The sequence below is a fragment of the Pristis pectinata genome, chromosome 10, assembly GCF_009764475.1.
Source record: "Pristis pectinata isolate sPriPec2 chromosome 10, sPriPec2.1.pri, whole genome shotgun sequence".
NCBI lineage: Eukaryota > Metazoa > Chordata > Chondrichthyes > Rhinopristiformes > Pristidae > Pristis > Pristis pectinata.
In genome coordinates this window covers 75,659,951-75,678,981 of record NC_067414.1, presented here as the reverse complement: position 1 = coordinate 75,678,981, position 19,031 = coordinate 75,659,951, and the positions used below count along the sequence as shown (strand labels likewise).

The 19,031-nt window shown below is 42.5% G+C and overlaps 1 protein-coding gene across 2 annotated transcripts in view; it reads left to right on the top strand.

The window, feature by feature from the left end:
• Positions 1 to 19,031, top strand: part of trappc12 (trafficking protein particle complex subunit 12) — a 90,570-nt gene that overhangs the window by 55,600 nt on the left and 15,939 nt on the right. For both annotated transcript variants that reach the window (XM_052024371.1, XM_052024372.1), the window contains exon 9: positions 7,772 to 7,870. In XM_052024371.1, the coding sequence (XP_051880331.1) occupies positions 7,772 to 7,870 (99 nt within the window). The remainder of the gene's footprint in view (positions 1 to 7,771; positions 7,871 to 19,031) is intronic.

Genomic DNA, 19,031 nt, shown 5'->3' with positions numbered 1-19,031 from the left:
AGAAGACATGGATGGGAGAAGTCTATAGACCTCTAAAATGTGACCTTTCAGTAAGGTGGGGCATATTTGAATGGAACTGCAATCTTCATGAGAGATTTAATCAACATATTGATTGGACAAACCAGACTGCTAAGGATATTATAGAAGAAGAATTTGTGGAATGTGTCCGGATTGCTGCTTCGAGTAGATTTTTACAGAACTAACTGGGAACGGGCTATTTTAGATTTGGTCATGAGTAATGAGGAAGGATTTAATAAGAGATCTTGTGGTTAAAGATTCCTTAAGAGGTAGTGACCACAATATGATAGAATTCCAGATGCAGTTTGAGGGTGAACACCGCAAGGCAAAATCAATCTTCAACTTAAATAAGGACAATTATGACAGTGTAAAAGTGGAGTTGCCTACAGTGGACTGGGAAAATAAGCTAAGAGACAGATCAATAAGGGATAAGATTTGAGTACATTTGGGAAGTTTATTTTCCACAGGCATTGATTGATATCTGGAATCTGCTGGTGGTGGAATCAGGTACACTTAAATAGGCACTTGAAGAGGCAAAGCATGAAGTATATGGACCTAATGTGGGCAAATGGGATGTGTAGTTAGGCAAAAAGGTTGGCATGGACATGGTGGCTTAAGAGCCCGTTTCTGTGCTGTATAACTGAGTCTCTCCCTCCCCTACCCACACTGTAACTTAAAACAAGCTTGTTGTCCCACTTTGCTGCCAGTGCCACATGATAGTGAAGGTAAGAATAGGAGGAGATGGCAGATGAATGCGTGGCTGAGGAGTTGGTGCAGGGAGCAAGGTTTTAGATTTTTGGATCATTGGGATCTCTTCTGGGGAAGATGGGACCTGTACAGAGTGGACGGGTTACACCTGAACCTGAGGGGCACCAATATCCTTGCAGGCAGGTTTGCTAGGGTGGTTTGGGAGGGTTTAAACTAGTTTGCGAGCAGGATGGGAACGAGAGGGGTGGGTCAGAGGAAGAAGTGCATGGGGAAAAGTCAGATCTAACATGTAGAGAGGCTTTGAGGAAGGAGAAGCAGAGTATAGGGTATAAAAGTAGAAAGCTGGGTAGGCTAAAGTGCATTTACTTAAATGCAAGAAGTATCAGGAATAAGGGTGATGAACTGAGAGCTTAGATAAGTACATGGGACTATGTATTGTGGCTCTTGTGGAGACTTGGCTGTCACAAGGGCAGGAGTGGATATAGAATATTCCTGGATTTCAGTATTTTAAAAGGGGTAGGGAGCGCGGGAGAAGAGGAGGTGGGGTGGTGTTACTGGTCAGGGATACTATTACAGCTGCAGAAAGGGTGGATAATGTAGATGGATCCTCTCTAGAGTCAGTATGGGTGGAAATTAGGAAGAAGAAAGAAGCAGTTACTCGGAGTATTCTATAGGCCCCCAGGTAGCAGCAGGGATACTGAGGAGCAGATTGGGAAGCAGATTTTGGAAAGGTGCAAAAATAACAGGGTTGTTATCATGGGAGACTTCAACTTCCCAAATATTGCTTGGCACCGGCTTAGTACCAAAGGTTTAGATGGGGCAGAGTTTGTTAAGTGTGTCCAGGACGGATTCCTGTCACGGTATGTTGACAGGCCGACTAGAGGGAATGCCATATTAGATCTAGTATTAGGTAATGAACCGGGTCAGGTGACAGATCTCTCAGTGGGTGAGCATTTGGGGGACATTGACCACCGCTCCATAACCCTTAGCATTGTCATGGACAAGGATAGGAGCAGAGAGTACAGGAAGATATTTAATTGGGGAAGGGCAAATTTTGAGGCTATGAGGCTAGAATTTGTAAGAGTAAATTGGGATGACATTTTTGAAGGGAAATGTGCTATGGGGATGTGGTCATTGTTCAGGGATCTCTTGCAGGATGTTAGGGATAAATTTGTCCCGGTGAGGCAGAGAAAGAATGGCAGGGTGAAGGAACCATGGGTGACAAGAGAGGTGGAACAACTAGTTAGGAGGAAGAAGGCAGCAAACATAAGGTTTAGGCAGCAAGGATCAGATAGGGCTCATGAGGAATATAGGGTAGCAAGGAAGGAACTTAAGAAAGGGCTGAGGAGAGCGAGAAGGGGACATGAAAAGGCCTTGGCGAGTAGGGTTAAGGAAAATCCCAAGGCTTTTTTCACTTATGTGAAGAGCAGAAGGATGACGAGAGTAAAGGTAGGACCGATTCGAGACAAAGGTGGGAAGATGTTCTTGGAAGCTGTTGAAGTGGGTGAGGTTCTCAATGAATACTTTTCTTCAGTATTCACCAAGGAGAGGGGCCTTGATAACACTGAGGACAGTGTTGGTAAGGTTAATGTTCTAGAGCATGTAGATATCAAGAGAGAGGATGTGTTGGAGCTGTTAGAAAATGTTAGGGCAGATAAGTCCCCAAGGCCTGACAGAATATTCCCCAGGCTGCTCCGCGAGGCAAGGGAGGAGATTGCTGAACCGTTGGCTAGGACCTTTGAGTCCTCGTTGTCCACGGGAATGGTACTGGAGGATTGGAGGGTGGCAAATGTTGTCCCCTTATTCAAAAAAGGTAGTAGGGATAGTCCAGGGAATTACAGACCAGTGAGCCTTACATCTGTGGTGGGCAAGCTGTTGGAAAGGATTCTTAGAGGTAGGATATATGAGCATTTAGAGAATCATGGACTGATTAGGGACAGCCAGCATGGCTTTGTGAAGGGCAGATCATGTCTCACAAGCCTGATAGGATTCTTTGAGGAGGTGACCAGCTGGATTGATGAGGGTAGTGCAGTAGATATGGTCTGCATGGATTTTAGTAAGGCATTTGACAAGGGTCCACATGGTAGGCTTCGTCAGAAGGTCAGAGGGCATGAGATCCAGGGAGGCTTGGCCGTGTAGATTCAAAATTGGCTTGCCTGTAGAAAGCTGAGGGTTGTGGTGGAGGGAGTGCATTCAGATTGGAGGGCTGTGACTAGCAGTGTTCCATAAGGATCGGTTCTGGGACCTCTACTTTTCGTGATACTTATTAATGACTTGGATGAGGGGGTAGAAGGGTGGGTTAGCAAGTTTGCAGACGACACAAAGGTCAGTAGTGTTGTGGATAATGTGGAGGAATGTCGAAGATTGCAGAGCGATATTGATAGGATGCAGAGCTGGGCTGAGAAGTGGCAGATGGAGTTCAATCAGGAGAAGTGTGAGGTGGTACCCTTTGGAAGGACAAACTCCAAGGCAGAGTACAAGGTTAATGGCAGGATTCTGGGTAGTGTGGAGGAGCAGAGGGATCTGGGGGTTCATGTCCACAGATCCCTCAAAGTTGCCTCACAGGTGGATAGGGTAGTTAAGAAAGCTTATGGGATGTTAGCTTTCATAAGTCGTGGGATGGAGTTTAAGAGCTGCAAGATAATGATGCAGCTCTACAAAACTGGTTAGACCACACTTGGAGTACTATGTCCAGTTCTGGTCGCCTCATTATAGGAAGGACGTGGAAGCATTGGAAAGAGTGCAGAGGAGATTTACCAGGATGTTGCCCGGTTTGGAGAGTATGGATTATGAGGAGAGACTAAGGGAGCTAGGGCTTTACTGTTTGGAGAGAAGTAGGATGATTGGAGACATGATAGAGGTATACAAAATATTAAGAGGAATAGATAAAGTAGACAGCCAGCACCTCTTTCCCAGGGCACCAAGGCTCAATACAAGAGGGCATGGCTTTAAAGTAATGGGTGGGAAGTTCAAGGGAGATATCAGAGGGAGGTTTTTTACCCAGAGAGTGGTTGGGGCATGGAATGCGCTGCCTGGGATACTGGTGGAGGCAGGTACATTGGTCAAATTCAAGGGATTGTTAGATAAGCATACAGAGGAACTTAAAGTAGGGAGATATGTGGGAGGAAGGGGTTAGATAGTCTTAGGCGTGGTTTAAAGGTCAGCACAACATGGTGGGCCAAAGAGCCTGTATTGTGCTGTACTGTTCTATGGTTCTGTGGTACTTTCCCAGTACTGATGGTGTCTTTCATTGAAACAGTAATTCTGATTCTCCTTTTCACATATATGCTGTTTTAGCATAGTTCACAGATATGCTGAGTGTTTCCAACATTTTCTGTTTTTATTTTAAATTTCCAGTAATGGCAATTTTGATTTTCATTTACTCGCTCACAATATTTCAGTTTGGGTTCACCAGCGTGACTTTTTACAGACCTTGGTCCTCCTGAAGTGATGATTTCCCCTCAACAGTAAGGTAGCATTTGATCAACTGTTCCAGTAAGGAAATCCAATAAAACTGAAGTTGCTATGGAATCGAGGGGTAACTCTCTGAGCTAACACTCTTGCCAGACATGATTCTATATCATGTTCATTTGGCCAGTTGCTATAACCTGAATACTGAGTATCTGCAGTCACTTTGTGTTATGTGCAATGAGTCATGACACAAGAGACTGCAGCTGCTGCAATTTGGAGCAAAAAAAACTGCAGGAAGAACTTAGCAGGTCAAGCAGCATCTGTGGAGGCAAAGGGATGGTCGACATTTTAGGCCGCAACCTTGCATCAGGACTGAGGGTTAGAAGATTTCTGTAATATAGAAGTGAGGGGGAGTGGTGAGACACAGGCTGGAGGGTGATAGGTGGAACTAGATGAGGAGATGATGGGCAGATGGAGCTAGGTTGGGATGAGGGAGGGGTGAGAGGAGACTTATGATAGACGCTGCTAAGTGATAGGTGTAAACATTAGAAAAGAGAGAGAAAGGTTAGGCAGATGGAACCAGGTGGGGGAGGGGATAGGAAAGGTTGAACCAAGGAAGAAGAAACCCAGGTAGAGGGGTATGGAACCAGGTGAGGGGAGTGATGAGTCAAGGTACTGAGGGGGAGAGGGATGGAAACGGTGAACAAAGGAAGAGATACCCTGGGTGGTCTAGTGAGAGTGGGAAAGGAACACAGGGAGTGGATTACCCGAAACTGGAAAATTCAGTGTTCATACTAAGGGGCTGTAGTTTACCCAAATGGAATATGAGGTGCTGTTCTTCTAGTTTGTGTTTGGCCTCACTGTGGTCATGGAGAAGGCTGAGGACAGACAGGTAGGTGTGGGAATGGGAAAGAGTAGAGATGACATGCAACTGAAAGATCAAGATGGCTGTTACAGATAGAACACACATGCTCTGCAAATCAGTTGCATAGTCTATGCTGGGTCTCGCCAATGTAGAGGACCGAATGCAGTTGACCAGGTTGGAGAAGGTGCTTGTGAATTTCTACCTCACCTGGATTGGCTGTTTACTCCCTGGATGATAGTGAGGCAAGAGGTATGAGGACAAGTGTTGCACCTCTTATGTTTGCAGGGGAAAGTGTTAGGGGATGAGGAGGACTGGGTGGGAAGAGGTGAGCTGATTAGGGGGTCACGGAGAGAGTGCTGGATGCAGAGGCTGGTGGGGTGAAAGGGGAGAACAAGGGGAATTCTGTCTGGGGGGAGGGGGAACGAGTGCAGACGTGCAGGAAATGCAAGTGAGGGCTCCAGCTACGGCAGAGGAGAAGCCACGTTTCCTGAAGAAGAAGTAGGACATTTCAGAAGTCCTAGAATGGAAAGCCTCATCATGAGAACAAATGCAACAGAGACCGAGAAACAGAAGAGGTGGTGTCCTTACAGGAGACAGGGTGGGAAGAGGTATAGTCAAGGTACTGTGAGAGTCTGTAGGTTTATAGTAGATGTCAAGTAGATCATCCATCTCCTGAGATGGAGACAGAAAGATCCAGAAAAGGAAGAGAAACGTCAGAGATGGTCCAGGTGAATTTGAGGGCAAGGTAGTAGTTAATGGTAAAGGTGATAAAATTGACAGGTTCAGCAAGTGCAGGAAGCTGCTCCAAAGCAGTCGTTGATGTAACAGAGTAAGAGTTGGGGAGGGGTGCCAGAGTAGGTTTGGAGCAAGGACTGTTCCGTGTAGGTAACAAAAAGACAGGTGTAGCTGAGACATATGTGAGTGCCCATGGCTACAGCTTTGATTTGTAGAAAGTGGGAGGAATCAAAGAGAAGTTGTTGAGGGTAAGAACAAGTTCTGCCAGGCAGAGAGTGTTGGTAGAGGGGAATTGGTTGGTTCTTTGTTCCAAAAAGAAGAGGAGGACCCTAAGAGCTTTCTGATGGGGGGGATGGAGGTGTATAGAGACTAGACATCCATGGTAAAGATGAGACAGTTGGAAACAGAATTAGGAGTTGTCAGAGTGGTAAAGGCTGGACAAGGGGAGACAGGATGGAGCCAAGATATGTGAAGAGATGAGTACGGTTGGACAAGAGCAGGCAGAAACAGTGGGTCTTCCAGGGTAATCCTGTTTATGGACCTTGGGTAAGAAATAGAAATGGGCAGTGCAGGGTTGGGGCACCATGAGATTGGAGGCTGTAGAGAGGAGATTTCTTGGTGTGATGAGATCTGTAATGGTCTAGGAGACAGTGGCCTCGTGTATACTAGTAGGGTTCACGGTCCGGGGAAGTTCTGAGGAGGTGTCCAGGAGCTGCCGTCTGGCCTTTGCAAGGTAGAGGTCGATACGCAGACCACCATGCCACTACCTTTATCTGCAGGGTTGGTGACGAGAATGGGATTGGTGTGAACTGAGAGGAGTGCTGCGCGTTTGTAGAGAGTAAGCTTGAAATGGCCATGGGGAGTGGAGAACTCAAGGCAGTCAATGTCGTGTCAGCAACTAGAAATGAAAAGATCGAGAGAGGGTAAGAGGCCAGATGGGGGTGTAAAAGAGGTAAGAGAGTGCTGGAGACATGAAAAGGTCACTGTGGAGGATGAGGATTCCTTGCCGAATGGACATGGAGGTAAAGATGGTGAAAGAAAAGCTCGAGGAGAACATCATGTTGAGCTCAGAACTCATTGAGGTGCGGATGCAAGGGTATAATGGTCAAGCCTCTGCTTAGGACTAACCACTCAGTGTCAGAGAGGGGAAGATCGATGGTGGGGGCGGGTGGGTGTGGTCGGGTTGAAGACGTATCAGGGGTTGGAGCTGGGATGAGATGTGGGGTCAGAGGAAAGTAATGGTAGAGAGGGCTTGGAAAGGGGGGTAGAAGGTGTGGGGAGAAAAGACATGAGAGAGGTGCAAGAGTGGTGTTGAGGCTGGGATATGGGATCGGGGTGTAAGGGTAGTAAAGATTTTGGGGGAGAGTGAGGGACCCCTATGGAACGTCAGGGGCCAAGCCCTAGCCTAAGGTTGGGGCATAAAGAGGCTCCATTAAGGGGGTGGGGAGGCAAGGTGCCCCTTTGGAATGTGAACTTAGCTGAAACTGGTATCCTCTGCTAAACAATTCCATACTCACCTGCCACCTGAATGACTCTGGATAGTTCCGTTTAGACTGGATTAAACCATAGAAAATTTTGGTTTGAGTGGCTTATTACTGGTGCATGTTTTACTAGTAATACTAGTTTTCCAATTCTTTAAGCTTGAGAATATTGTTTTCTGATTAGCAAATTAGATTCAAGTTTTATGACCAAGAATGTTTTTGTTTTAGTTTAAGATTTTTAATTCTACATCAATTAATATTTTGATGCCTCTTAACACTTCTGAATGGACAATCAAAGAAATATGTTCAATTAAAATAATAGATTTGGGGAGCCTTGCTTTTTTTCACATTGAGATTGATTTTTAGTAAATGAGTTCTGTAAATAGTGCTTTGGTTTCACATTAATCAATGTTTCCTACTTTTTGAGCAAATCAAAACTGATCTCATTTTTTGTTTCCTAAGTGGCATTGTAGCCATCAAAATGTTAAAGTTGATTTATTGAATCTAGGTTGTTGAATCGAGCAAGCTGTTTACTCCTCTTTCCTCTTCCTAGGACTATGTGCTTGCAGTTGACATGTATCACTCAGTCATTCAATACCAACCGGAACAAGAGCCCCAGCTTTTAAGTGGAATAGGAAGGCTTCTTTTACAGGTATGAGCCCTAGGATAACGTAAGTGTTTTTTTTCAATGTCTGGTCCTTTGAACATTATCATTTAGACCCTAATTTATTTTTACAATATGTTGGCTGAAGTTATCTAGCATTGACTATGGGAAGTCAAGAATCTTACCTTCTGCGAAAGTTGTGTGTCCAAACAATGCAATGAGAATGAATCCTAAAATAGTCTTTGTTGCCAATTAAATCAAATTAAATGCAGCACATGACAAACCATACTGGACAACGACTTTGCTTATTAGCTGTATTTCTTTATTAATCACAATTAGTTCAAACAACCTAACGATTCACTGTGTAGTACCAGAAAAAAAACTCCATTAACCCTGTAGTTACGCAACTCTTTTAGTTAGCTTCACAATCTCCAAAACTCATTAAGTCTATTCAGATATTACCTGCTCTTGATGAACCTGGCCAGTGTTGATGTGCAAGTTCCTCTCCAAGTCAGAGATTTGGGATCATCTTCTGCAGTTGTCGGTATCCAGAGTTATTGCTGTCGATTATCTCATGAGTCACCTTTTTATCTATTTCTTTGTAAAGTTTCCAGACATTGCTTTGATTTTATAGACAATTATATGGCTGTAAGTCGACTCCTTTTCCACACATGTACTTGTTTTGATATTTTCAAATTCCTGCCGGTTCCCATAATCACCTTAGCCACCTGCTCCACAATTATCAGAGTTTAGACTTGTACAATACCTTCCCTAGTACACAATATCTTATAATTGTCTGTGTTTCTTGGTATCAGGGATAGTGGGGGAAAACACAGCACTGTAAGGTTGTCTCAGGTGGAAAATTACTGCAGCTGCATTCCCACACTGACAGTAACTAAATGTTCAAATGCTAATGTGACCCCACTTCACATCATCCCTTCAGCTTCATGCTGACCAAGTCTTTGTTGTTTTCAATTCTTCCACTTAACTCTTTCTTCTCTCTCTCTGACTGTCTACATTCTGAAAAATATTAACAAAATAATATTAAGGCTAAAATATAAATTGAATAAAGTGGGGATTAAAATGTTTGTTTTGTGTAAATCTATTTTATTCATTTTTTGGGATGTGGGTGTCATTGGCAAAGCAGCATTTCTTGCTCATCCCCATTTCCCCTTGATAAAGAAGTGGTGAGCCACTTTCTTGAACCCCACAGTGCTTCTGAGGAAGGCACTCTCACAATGCTGTTGGGTAGGGAATTTCAAAATTTAAATGCAGAATTGATGAATGACTAGCAATATATTAACTCTTTAAGTGGTGTGGTGTGCCCTTGTGCTTGCTGCTCATATCCTTCATGGTGGTAAAGATTGCGAGTTTGAGACACTCTGTTGGAGGACTCAGTGTGTGTAACTGCAGTACATTTTGTGGCTAGGTCACATTGCAGCCAAGGTGCAACACTGGTTGAGGGAATGAACCTGTAGGGTGGTGGATGGGATTACAATTCATTTGGGCTCCTTTATACTGAATGTATCAAATTTCTCGAGTGTTGTTGGAACTGCACTCTTCTGTAAAAGTGAAGAGTATTCCATCATGCTTCTGACTAATACATTGTACATGGTTGAGAGGCTTTGAAGTGTTGGAAGATGAGTCAGTTGCTACAGAATATCCAGCCACAGTATTTATGTGCAGCCTCTCTCTGCTCCCCCGATACAGGAGTTCTGTAAGACCATCTGTCTCTGCTCCCCTTCTGTGATACAGAAGTTCTGTGAGACCTTCTCCAACCGCTCGCATCCTGTGAGACTCTCTCTCACTCATCCACCTCTGATTTTTACTACTCGACTCTTGCCCTGCCCCTCCCCCATCACCTATCCCTCCTCTACTTTTTCATTCCAGATGAAGGTTCTCAACCTGAAACTTGACTGTCCATTTCACAGATGCTGCCTGACCCACTGAGTTCCTTTAGCAGCTAGAGTCATAGAGTAATACAGCATAGAAACAGGCCTTTCGGCCCAACTCGTCCATGCAGACCATGGTGCCCACCTAGCCAATCCATTTGCCTGCATTTGGCCCATATCCCTCTTAATCCCTCCTATGCATGTACTTATCCAAATATCTTCTAAATGTTGTTATTGTGCTTGCCTCAATCACTTCCTCTGGCAGCTCATTCCATGTACGCACCACCCGCTGTATGAAGAAGTTGTCCCTCAGGTCCCTTTTAAATCTATCAGCTCTGATCTTCCCTTTTTGTTCCCCTTCCCTGGGGAAAAAGAAAATGTGTATTCACTCTATCCATGCCCCTCGTGATTTTCTACTCTATAAGGTCACCCTCAATCTCTTACACTCTATTTTCTCTGCACTATTTGCATTTTAATGATGTCTTTCCTATAACAGGGCAACCAAAACACGTACTCCAAGTGCGGTCTCACCAATGTCTTGTACAGCTGCAACGTAACTTCCCAACTCCTATACTCAATGTCCTGACTGATGAAGGCCAGCATGCCAAACACCACTTTCACCATCCTATCTACCTATGACGCTGCTTTCAGCGAACTAGATACTTTTATTCCTAGGTCCCTTTGTTCCACAACACTCAGCAGGGCCCAACCATTTACTGTACAAGTACTGCCCTGATTTGACTTCCCAAAATGCAACACTTTGAACTTATCCAAATTGAAAACCATTTGCCAATCCTCAGCTCACTCAGCTGATCAAGACTCCCCCCCCGCACCCCATAATTTTTGATGACCTTCTTCACTGTCAATGATACCATCTATTTTAGCATCATCCACAAAATTACTAACCATGCCTTGTACAGATCGTTCATATAAAGAACAAAGGTCTCAGCACTGACCCCTGTGGCAGACCACTAGTCACAGGCCTCCAGTCCGAGAAACAACCTTCAACTATCACTCTCTGCTTCCTACCATTGAGCCAATTACAAATCCAATTAGCTATCCCTCCCTGAATCTAATGCGATCTAAGCTTCCAGACTAGCCTGCCACATGGGGCCTTGTCAAAGGCCTTACTAAAGTCCATATAGACAATGTCCACTTCCCTACCTTCATCTATCCTCTTGGTTACCTGTTCGGAAAAACTCCAAGAGATTTGTCAAGGCACGATTTCCCATGCACAAAGCCGTGCTGGCTATCCCTGATTAGACCTTGTTTATATTGATCGATCCTGTTACTCAGAATCCCCTTCAGTAACTTTCCCACCACTGATGTCAGACTCACTGGCCTGTAGTTCCCTGGCTTGCCTTTGCTGCTCTTCTTAAATAATGGTACAACATTATCCACCCTTCAGTCTTCTGGAACTTCACCTGTGGCTAAAGATAAAGCAAATATGTCTGCAAGGGCCTCTGCAATTTCTTCCCTATCTTCCCACAAGGTCCAAGAATGCACCAGGTCAAGCCCTGGAGACTTATCCACATCAGAGCACCTAAGGCTGTCAGTACTTCCTTCTTGGTAATTCATATGTGGCCCAAGACATCATCACTCAGTCCCCTCATTTCTCTAGCATCTATCATTTTCTCCACAATAAAGACTGATGAGAAATATTCATTAAAAATCTCACCCACCTCCTGTGGCTCCACACATACTCAGCTATATTGATCTCTAAGGAGACCTATTCTCTCCCTAGGCACCGTTTTACTCTTTATGTACTTGTAGCTGGTTGTTTGCATGGTATTTATGTGACTGATCTAGTTGAATTCCTGCTTGATGATAACCCCCATCAAGATTTTGAATGTGAAGTGTTTGGTGATCATAATACCAGTGAACGTCAAGGTAGTTAGACTTTCTGTTGTTGGAGATTTCACTGTAATGCACGTGTTACTGTTCATGCCGAGATACTGCTTAGAATTTGCCAAGTGGACTGTCTCATTTACTGAAGAAGTGTGAGTGGAATCGAACATTGTGGAACATCAGTAAATAATCCCACTTCTGGACATGACGGGAGGAAAATCTTGAAGCAGCAGAAGATGCTTGGGCCTTGGACATTTGTCCCCATTTTTGTTTCTATTCTCCTTTCTCCTCTGTGGTAATGTGGTACCCAATCTTTAAATCATTTTTAATCGCCAGTCTTTTTACTACAACGCTACCATTCTCTCTGTTTTCCCCTCCTTTGTGTCCTTTTCTTCCCACTCATCCCTACCTCTCCCTTGCCTGGTTTGGTCATGAAGAACAAGGCCGAGATAGAGATTTGGATCCTCTGGATAAAAATTGGTTCTGGGAACAAAACTCCAATGTTTAGGCAGATCAGGAATGAAACTCTGATATCTTAAGCCATCCAAAAGGCTAAATGAACACGGAGCAGGTAAAGACTGTTTGAGACACTAGGGTCAAAATGGATAAGGTTTTAAGACTCTTGAGTGATGAGGCAGGTGATGGTTCAAGTATGAAAGTTGAAAAGCAATTTTAAATATTAAAATGAAGCACTTTTGATGAATAGAGAAAACATAAGCCATACAAATTGGTGTGACAAAGCAGGAGTGTTTGTGAGAGAAACTTCAGAAATTTACTGCACAAAGCCACCAGTGAAGTGAACAAAGCCTGCTCTTTTAACAAGTTGTCTTGGGAAATTAAATAGAAAATGCTACAAAGGACAAGTGTGTAAATGTTAATTAAAAACAATTAAGGGTTTTTTTATTGGAAGCCCTCCATAAGACTTTTAAACATGCACTTTAAATTTTTACAGATATGTATAAATGTTATTATTGACCAAGACCTATAAATAAAGCTGGATATTGTTAGGTATCTCTTAACTTGCATCGTCACTAGTCACTCCCTGAATCAATTCCCCCTCAAATCCATAGTGCTTTACTCATTCAAGGTCAATGTAAATGAGGGTGAAAATAATGATTGAATAAGAACGATAAGCTAACATACTAAATATAGCATATGTTATTGATTGAAAGGTTGAATATATACATACAATCAGACTGGGTTCAAGCTTCAAACTTTAAGACTTTTTTTTTAAAGCAAAGAACAAGTAATCAGGAAATATTCCACACAGTGGCCCAGAGTTTCCTGAAATGCTGCAATTCCACACTGTTAAGCATTTCAGAATTCTTTTAAATGAACATTTGCCCCTTGGTTGGACACAAAACTAACTGAGGCCCAGGGTTGTGTGAAATATGACTACTATCATATTGGTTCAGGCAATATTCAAGTGTGTCATTTGTTGTTGAAAGTGTTAAACTCTCTGCATATGAAATTGGTCTACAGCAGAGGAGCATCAATATGTAAGCACTCCAATATAAGCCTATAATTGGTACTGCCAGTCAAAGAATAACCTGTCAGCATGGCCTAGAGCCAATCATTGATTGTATTCGTTCTTGCAGGTCTGAGACATAGCTGTCAATTACACCTAATCCCCTTATCTATTTAGTTTAGTTCTTTCATTGGTAATAATTCAATTTTCAGCAGATTGGACCTAAAATCTGTTAATCAAGTCAATGTCAGCATACTAACGCCATTTTTTGTTGTATTAGTAACATAACTTTGCTAATATGAATACATTGCTCTCCTTAATGCCTATGCAGAGAACAATTTATTAAGCAGATTAATCATTTGCTTGAGAGTCAGAATGTACCACCCCTTTTACCCGCTAATTCTGTGTGGTTGGTAAAAGGTTCTGTTATTTAATCATGTAGACACAATGCCAGTTCTGCAATAGAACCTTCTATTGGAGGAAATCAATCTATTTCTCAACAAATTTTGTTATTGAAAGATGCCATAGTAAGGCTTCAGAACAGGAGATTGCAGAATGCTGCTGTAACTTCTGACATTGAAGAACAAATCTATGCAGATGCTGGAACTAAAATAGAGCAGAAAATGCTGGAGATAATCAGCAGGTCAGCTAATATCTGTGGAGCGAGAAACAATTAATGTTTTGGGTGGATGACCTTTCATGGAATGGATGAAGGGTTATGGAATTGATACTGCTTCTACTATGTTTAAACAACAGAACTTTTTACCAACTACACATAATTAAGTGAAAATCAAACTGCAGATGCTGGAAATTTGAAAAATAAAACAGAAAATGCTGGAAGCACTCAGCAAGTCAGGCAGCATTTGTGGAAAAAGAAACAGAGTTAATGTTTCAAGTTGAAGAGAGATGTCTCCATTTCTGTCTCCATAGATGCCTCCTGACTTGCTATATAGCTTCTGAGATGATGGTCTTAAATATCAGATTGATCCCTGACGAGAGATTTTCTTGTATTTCCTTTCTCTTCAATAGCAAGTCAGGTTTACATGATTAGAATGAAGAAGACAACTATAATTCCTTTGAGTGGTTATTGGCTAGAGAAGATTTAATTGTTAGACCTTCTGTTAATTGATTGGTCCTTCCAGACCTCGTACCAAATACTCCAGTGCCACAGATGCCAAGGCACTGCCAATCATCCTCCAAATTTCTGATGCATTTTGACTTTGTAAACTTGAACATTTTCATCAGTTTGTACTTATGATGTTGCTGAAATTTAGAAAAATCTATTCATAGAAAGCGTTTAATGTTTAAGTTTGGTTTAGTCTGGGCCAGAATTAAGTTGTTTCCTTAAGCATGTAGCAATTATTAATCAGGTGCAGGTTCTCTACTGCCATTCATTGACCAACAAATTTTTTTTTCCATTAGTGGTAAATTTTTATCTTTGGTGTGGCCATAAAACTGACTGAATTGGGTTGATAGGTTTAATTTCTATCAACTTAATTGGATTGATATTGGATTTGTCTCTATTCTTTGAAGTATTGGTTGATCAAAAGATGCAACCTATATTGCTCCTTTCAACTTCATATTTGCAGTTTCTCAAGAAGAGTAATGCAATAGGAGGTTTTGGCTGTCTTAATATAGAAATACTATAAACCAGGAAGAAAGTATTGAAAAGGAACCAAGGACCAGGTCTAGGTACTTTTAATGTATAGTGAAGAAAATTGAATGGATTGCAGACGTGTGTGAGGGAAATGAAGAGGAAACATATAGTTTGGATTTCTGTTCATATAGATGTACGATTGATGTAACCAAATTTCTCTCTCCCCCCCATCTCAAACAAGTCATAGAGTTCATTTTCTGCTTTTATTAGTTTTATATGTATATGCAGGAAAAAACAGTACCTATTTTACTCTGGCACTATAATAGCCATTATTCAATTAATTTAACCTGCAACCTGTTGATTGGCCTAATTTCTGTATAGTGTAGCTTTTTTAGGAACAAAATTAAGCTTGAGGCTGGTATAATCAGTATTCTCACTTAATGACTTATTTAGAAAAACAATCTTCCTGTAAGAAGGCCATTTAACCAATTATCTGTTCCCATTGTGAACTGGTGAATTAATTCAGTTTTGGAAAAATTCCTGATGTTTTTTGGAGGATCAATAATAATGCCTATTTCACATTATAAATATATCTTCACCCATCAGGCTTGCTCCTTTGTAAAGGCATTCTTTGATTGTTCCCACCCAATTTGTAATGTTCTGTAATTATATTAACTCATCTAATCTCTCTTTTAATGCAATATTAAATTGTCTTCGGCAGTCCCATGGGATTGAGGATGAATTGGTTCCATTCCTGTTCAGGGGTCACTGATGAGACCAATGTGGAATTACAGATGCTTCCACAAATGGGGCAGGAGATGCCTGATGGAGTGAGTGGGTAGTTTGTTGGGTGATGCACTCCTGTTGCCATTCATGTTGAGCTTTTGTGTGCTCCTGACATGTGGACCTTAGGTTCTTCACGCCATCCCAAATGATCCTTCTCCACATCAAGTGGTTATGGGCCAGAGGCTCCCAGAAGTCAGTGGAAATTACATTTATTTTCAAGAAATTATAAAGCAGACAGAATCTTCTTTATCTGCCTGGTAATTTCTTACTGTGGAAGAGCTTGGAATAGAGTATCTGTTATGGGATTCTGGTGACAGGCATGCAAATGGATCCAATCAAGTGTAACTTTTGCCACACAGTTTCAGTTGTCAAGGAGCTTGCACCTTCACCTGTGACCATATGAGTCCAGGTGCTCTGGTTTCCTCCCACATCCTAGAAACATGCTGTTTGTTGGATCAATGGGCAAATGTGAATTACCTCAGTTGGTAGGGAGTTGATGAGCATGTAAGAGAGAGTAGATTGCAGGGAAATTAAGTGACAAGAATAGAACTAATGGAAATGCTGTAAAAGCTGGGATAGACTCGATGAGCAGGATGGCCTCTATTAAATGAAAATATGAGGGAAGAAAAATATGATGGTCTCAAACCTGAGGAGTGAAGATGACAATGGCTTGCTTGTCTAGCCACTAGGTTTGGAGAAATCATAGAAACATACAACACAGAAACAGGCTCTTTCAGCCCACCTTGTCCATGCTGACCATGATACTTATCTATACTAACTCCCTTTGCCTGTATCCGTCCTACACCATTCCTATCCAAGTACCTGTCCAAATGCCCTTTAAACATTGTAATTATATCTGCCTTCAGAAAAAGAATCAAGTTTATTATCACTAACATATGGTGTGAAATTTGTTGTTTTGCGGCAGCAGTACAGTACAAGACATAAAAATTACAAAAATAAATAGTGCAAAAGAAGAAATAACGACATAACGACATGGACCGTTCAGAAATCTGATTGTGGAGGGGAAGAAGCTGTTCCTGAAACGTTGAGTATGGGTCTTCAGGCTCCTGTACCTCCTCCCCAATGGTGGTAACATGAAGAGGGCATGTCCCAGATGGTGAGGGTCCTTAATGATGGATGCTGCCTTCTTGAGGTGCTGCCTTCTTGAGGCACTGCCTCTTGAAGATGTCCTCAATGGTAGGGAAGGTTGTGCCCATGATGGAGCTGGCTGAGTCTACGACCCTCTGCAGCCTCTTTCGATCCTGCGCATTGGAGCCTCCATACCAGGCAGTGATGGAACCAGTCAGAATGCTCTCCACTGTACATCTGTAGAAATTTGCAAGAGTCTTTTGTGATGTACCAAATCTCTTCAAACTCCCAACGAAGTAGAGCCGCTGGTGAGCCTTCTTTGTGGTTGTATCAATGTCTTGGGCAGCTCTGGCAGCCCATTCCAGGTATTCACCATCTTCTGTGTGGAAAAACTTGTTCCACAGATCTTCTTTAAATATCTTCCATCTCACCTCAAATCTGGGCCTTCTAGTTCTAGACATTGGACCCTGGGAAAAGGATATGTATGCCTCTCATAATTTTATAAACCTCCTATAAGGTCACCCCTCAGCCTCCCACATTTCAGTTAAAATAAATCCAGTGTATCCAATCTCTCCATATAAGTATAGGCCTCCATTTCAAGTAACAGTCTAGTGAATCTCTTCTTCATGCTCTCAATTGCTACCACATCCTTCTCAGTGTGGCAACCAGAACTTCCCACAGTACACAGTGTTCTGTCCAGCTGAAACATGATATCCCAACTCTTATATTCAACACCTTAGCCTATGAGAGCAAAAATACCAAATGCTTTTTTCGCTGCCCTATTCGATTGTGTTGTCATTTTCAGGGAATTATGGACTTTCAGCCCCAAGGTCTCTCTGTACATTAACACTCTCCTAAGGTCTTTGCCATTTACTCTACATGTCCTGTTAGTATTTGACGTCCCAAAGTGCATTACCACACACTTATCTGGATTAAATGCCATCTGCTACTGCTCCGCCCAACTTTCCAGCTGATCTATGTCCTGTATCCTTGTCCTTCACTAGCTAAGACTCTATCAATTTTTGTGTCATCTGCAAACTTGCTAATCAGACCAGCTGCATTCTTTTCCAAGTCATGGATATTACAAACAACAAAGGTCCCAGCACAGATCCCTGTGGTACACCACTTGTTTTCGATTTCCAGTCAGAAAAGCATATATCCACCACTATCCTCTGCCTCCGAACACCCAGGCAATTTTGGATCTAGTTTTCTAACACTCCTCGGATCCCTTGTGCCTTAACCTTCTGGACCACCCCCTGTCCTGCAGGACTTTGTCAAAAGCCTTATCAAAGTTCTTGTAAACCACATTAATGGCTGTGCCCTCATCAAATTTCCTAGTTAGCTTCTCAAAAAGACTTGTTCAGATTTATGAGACATGATCTCTCCTGCCCAAAACCATGCTGACTCCTCCAAATCAGTCCCTGCATGTGAACATAAATCCTGTCCCTCAGAATCTTCTCCAGGGAATGAGACAGGGCAGGTGATAGAAGTGTGTCTAGGGGAACACTTTGGATCTAGTGATCATAATTCCATTAGTTTTAAGATAATTATGGAGAAGGACAGAACTGGTCCTTGGGTTGAGATTCTAAATTGGAGTAATGCCAATTTTATTGGTATTGGTTTATTATTGTCACTTGTACTGAGGTACAGTGAAAAACTTGTCTTGCATACCGCTCGTACAGGTCAGTTCATTACACAGTGCAGTTACATTGAGTCAGCACACAGTGCAATGATGTAGTACAGGTAAAAACAATAACAGTACAGAGTAAAGTGTCACAGCTACAGAGAAAGTGCAGTGCAATAAGGTGCAAGGTCACAACAAGGTAGACTGTGAGGTCATAGTCCATCTCATTGTAAGAGAACACTTGAGAGAAATCAGGAGGGCAAAAAGAGGCATGAGGTCACACTGGCAGACAAGGTGAAAGAGAATCCCAAGGGTTTCTATAGCTATATTAAGAGCAAAAGGATAGCAAGGGACAAAATTGGTCCTCTTGAAGATGAACCTTGTCATCTATGCATGGAGCCGAAAGAGATGGGGGAGATCTTAAATGAATTTTTTGCATTCGTATTTACTCTGGAGACGGATACAGAGACTATAGAACTGAGACAAAAGAGTAGTGAGGTCATGGACTGTATCCGGATTACAGAAGAGGAGTTGCTGGCTGTCTTGAGGCAAATTAAAGTGGATAAATCCCCAGGGCCTGACAAGGTGTCCCCCTCGGACTTTGTGGGGGGCTAGTGCCAAAATTGCAGGGGCCCTGACAGAGATATGTAAAACATCCTTAGCCATGTGTGAGGTGCTGGAGGACTGAAGGATAGCTAATGTTGTTTCGTTGTTCAAGAAACACTCTGAGAATAAACTGGGAAATTATCAGCCAGTGAGCCTGACATCAGTCATAGGTAAATTATTGGAAGGCATTCTAAGGGACAGTAAATACAAGTATTTGGATAGATGGGGCCTGATTAGGGATAGTCAACATGGCTTTGTGCATTGTAGGTCATGTCTACCCAGTCTTATAGAGTTTTTTG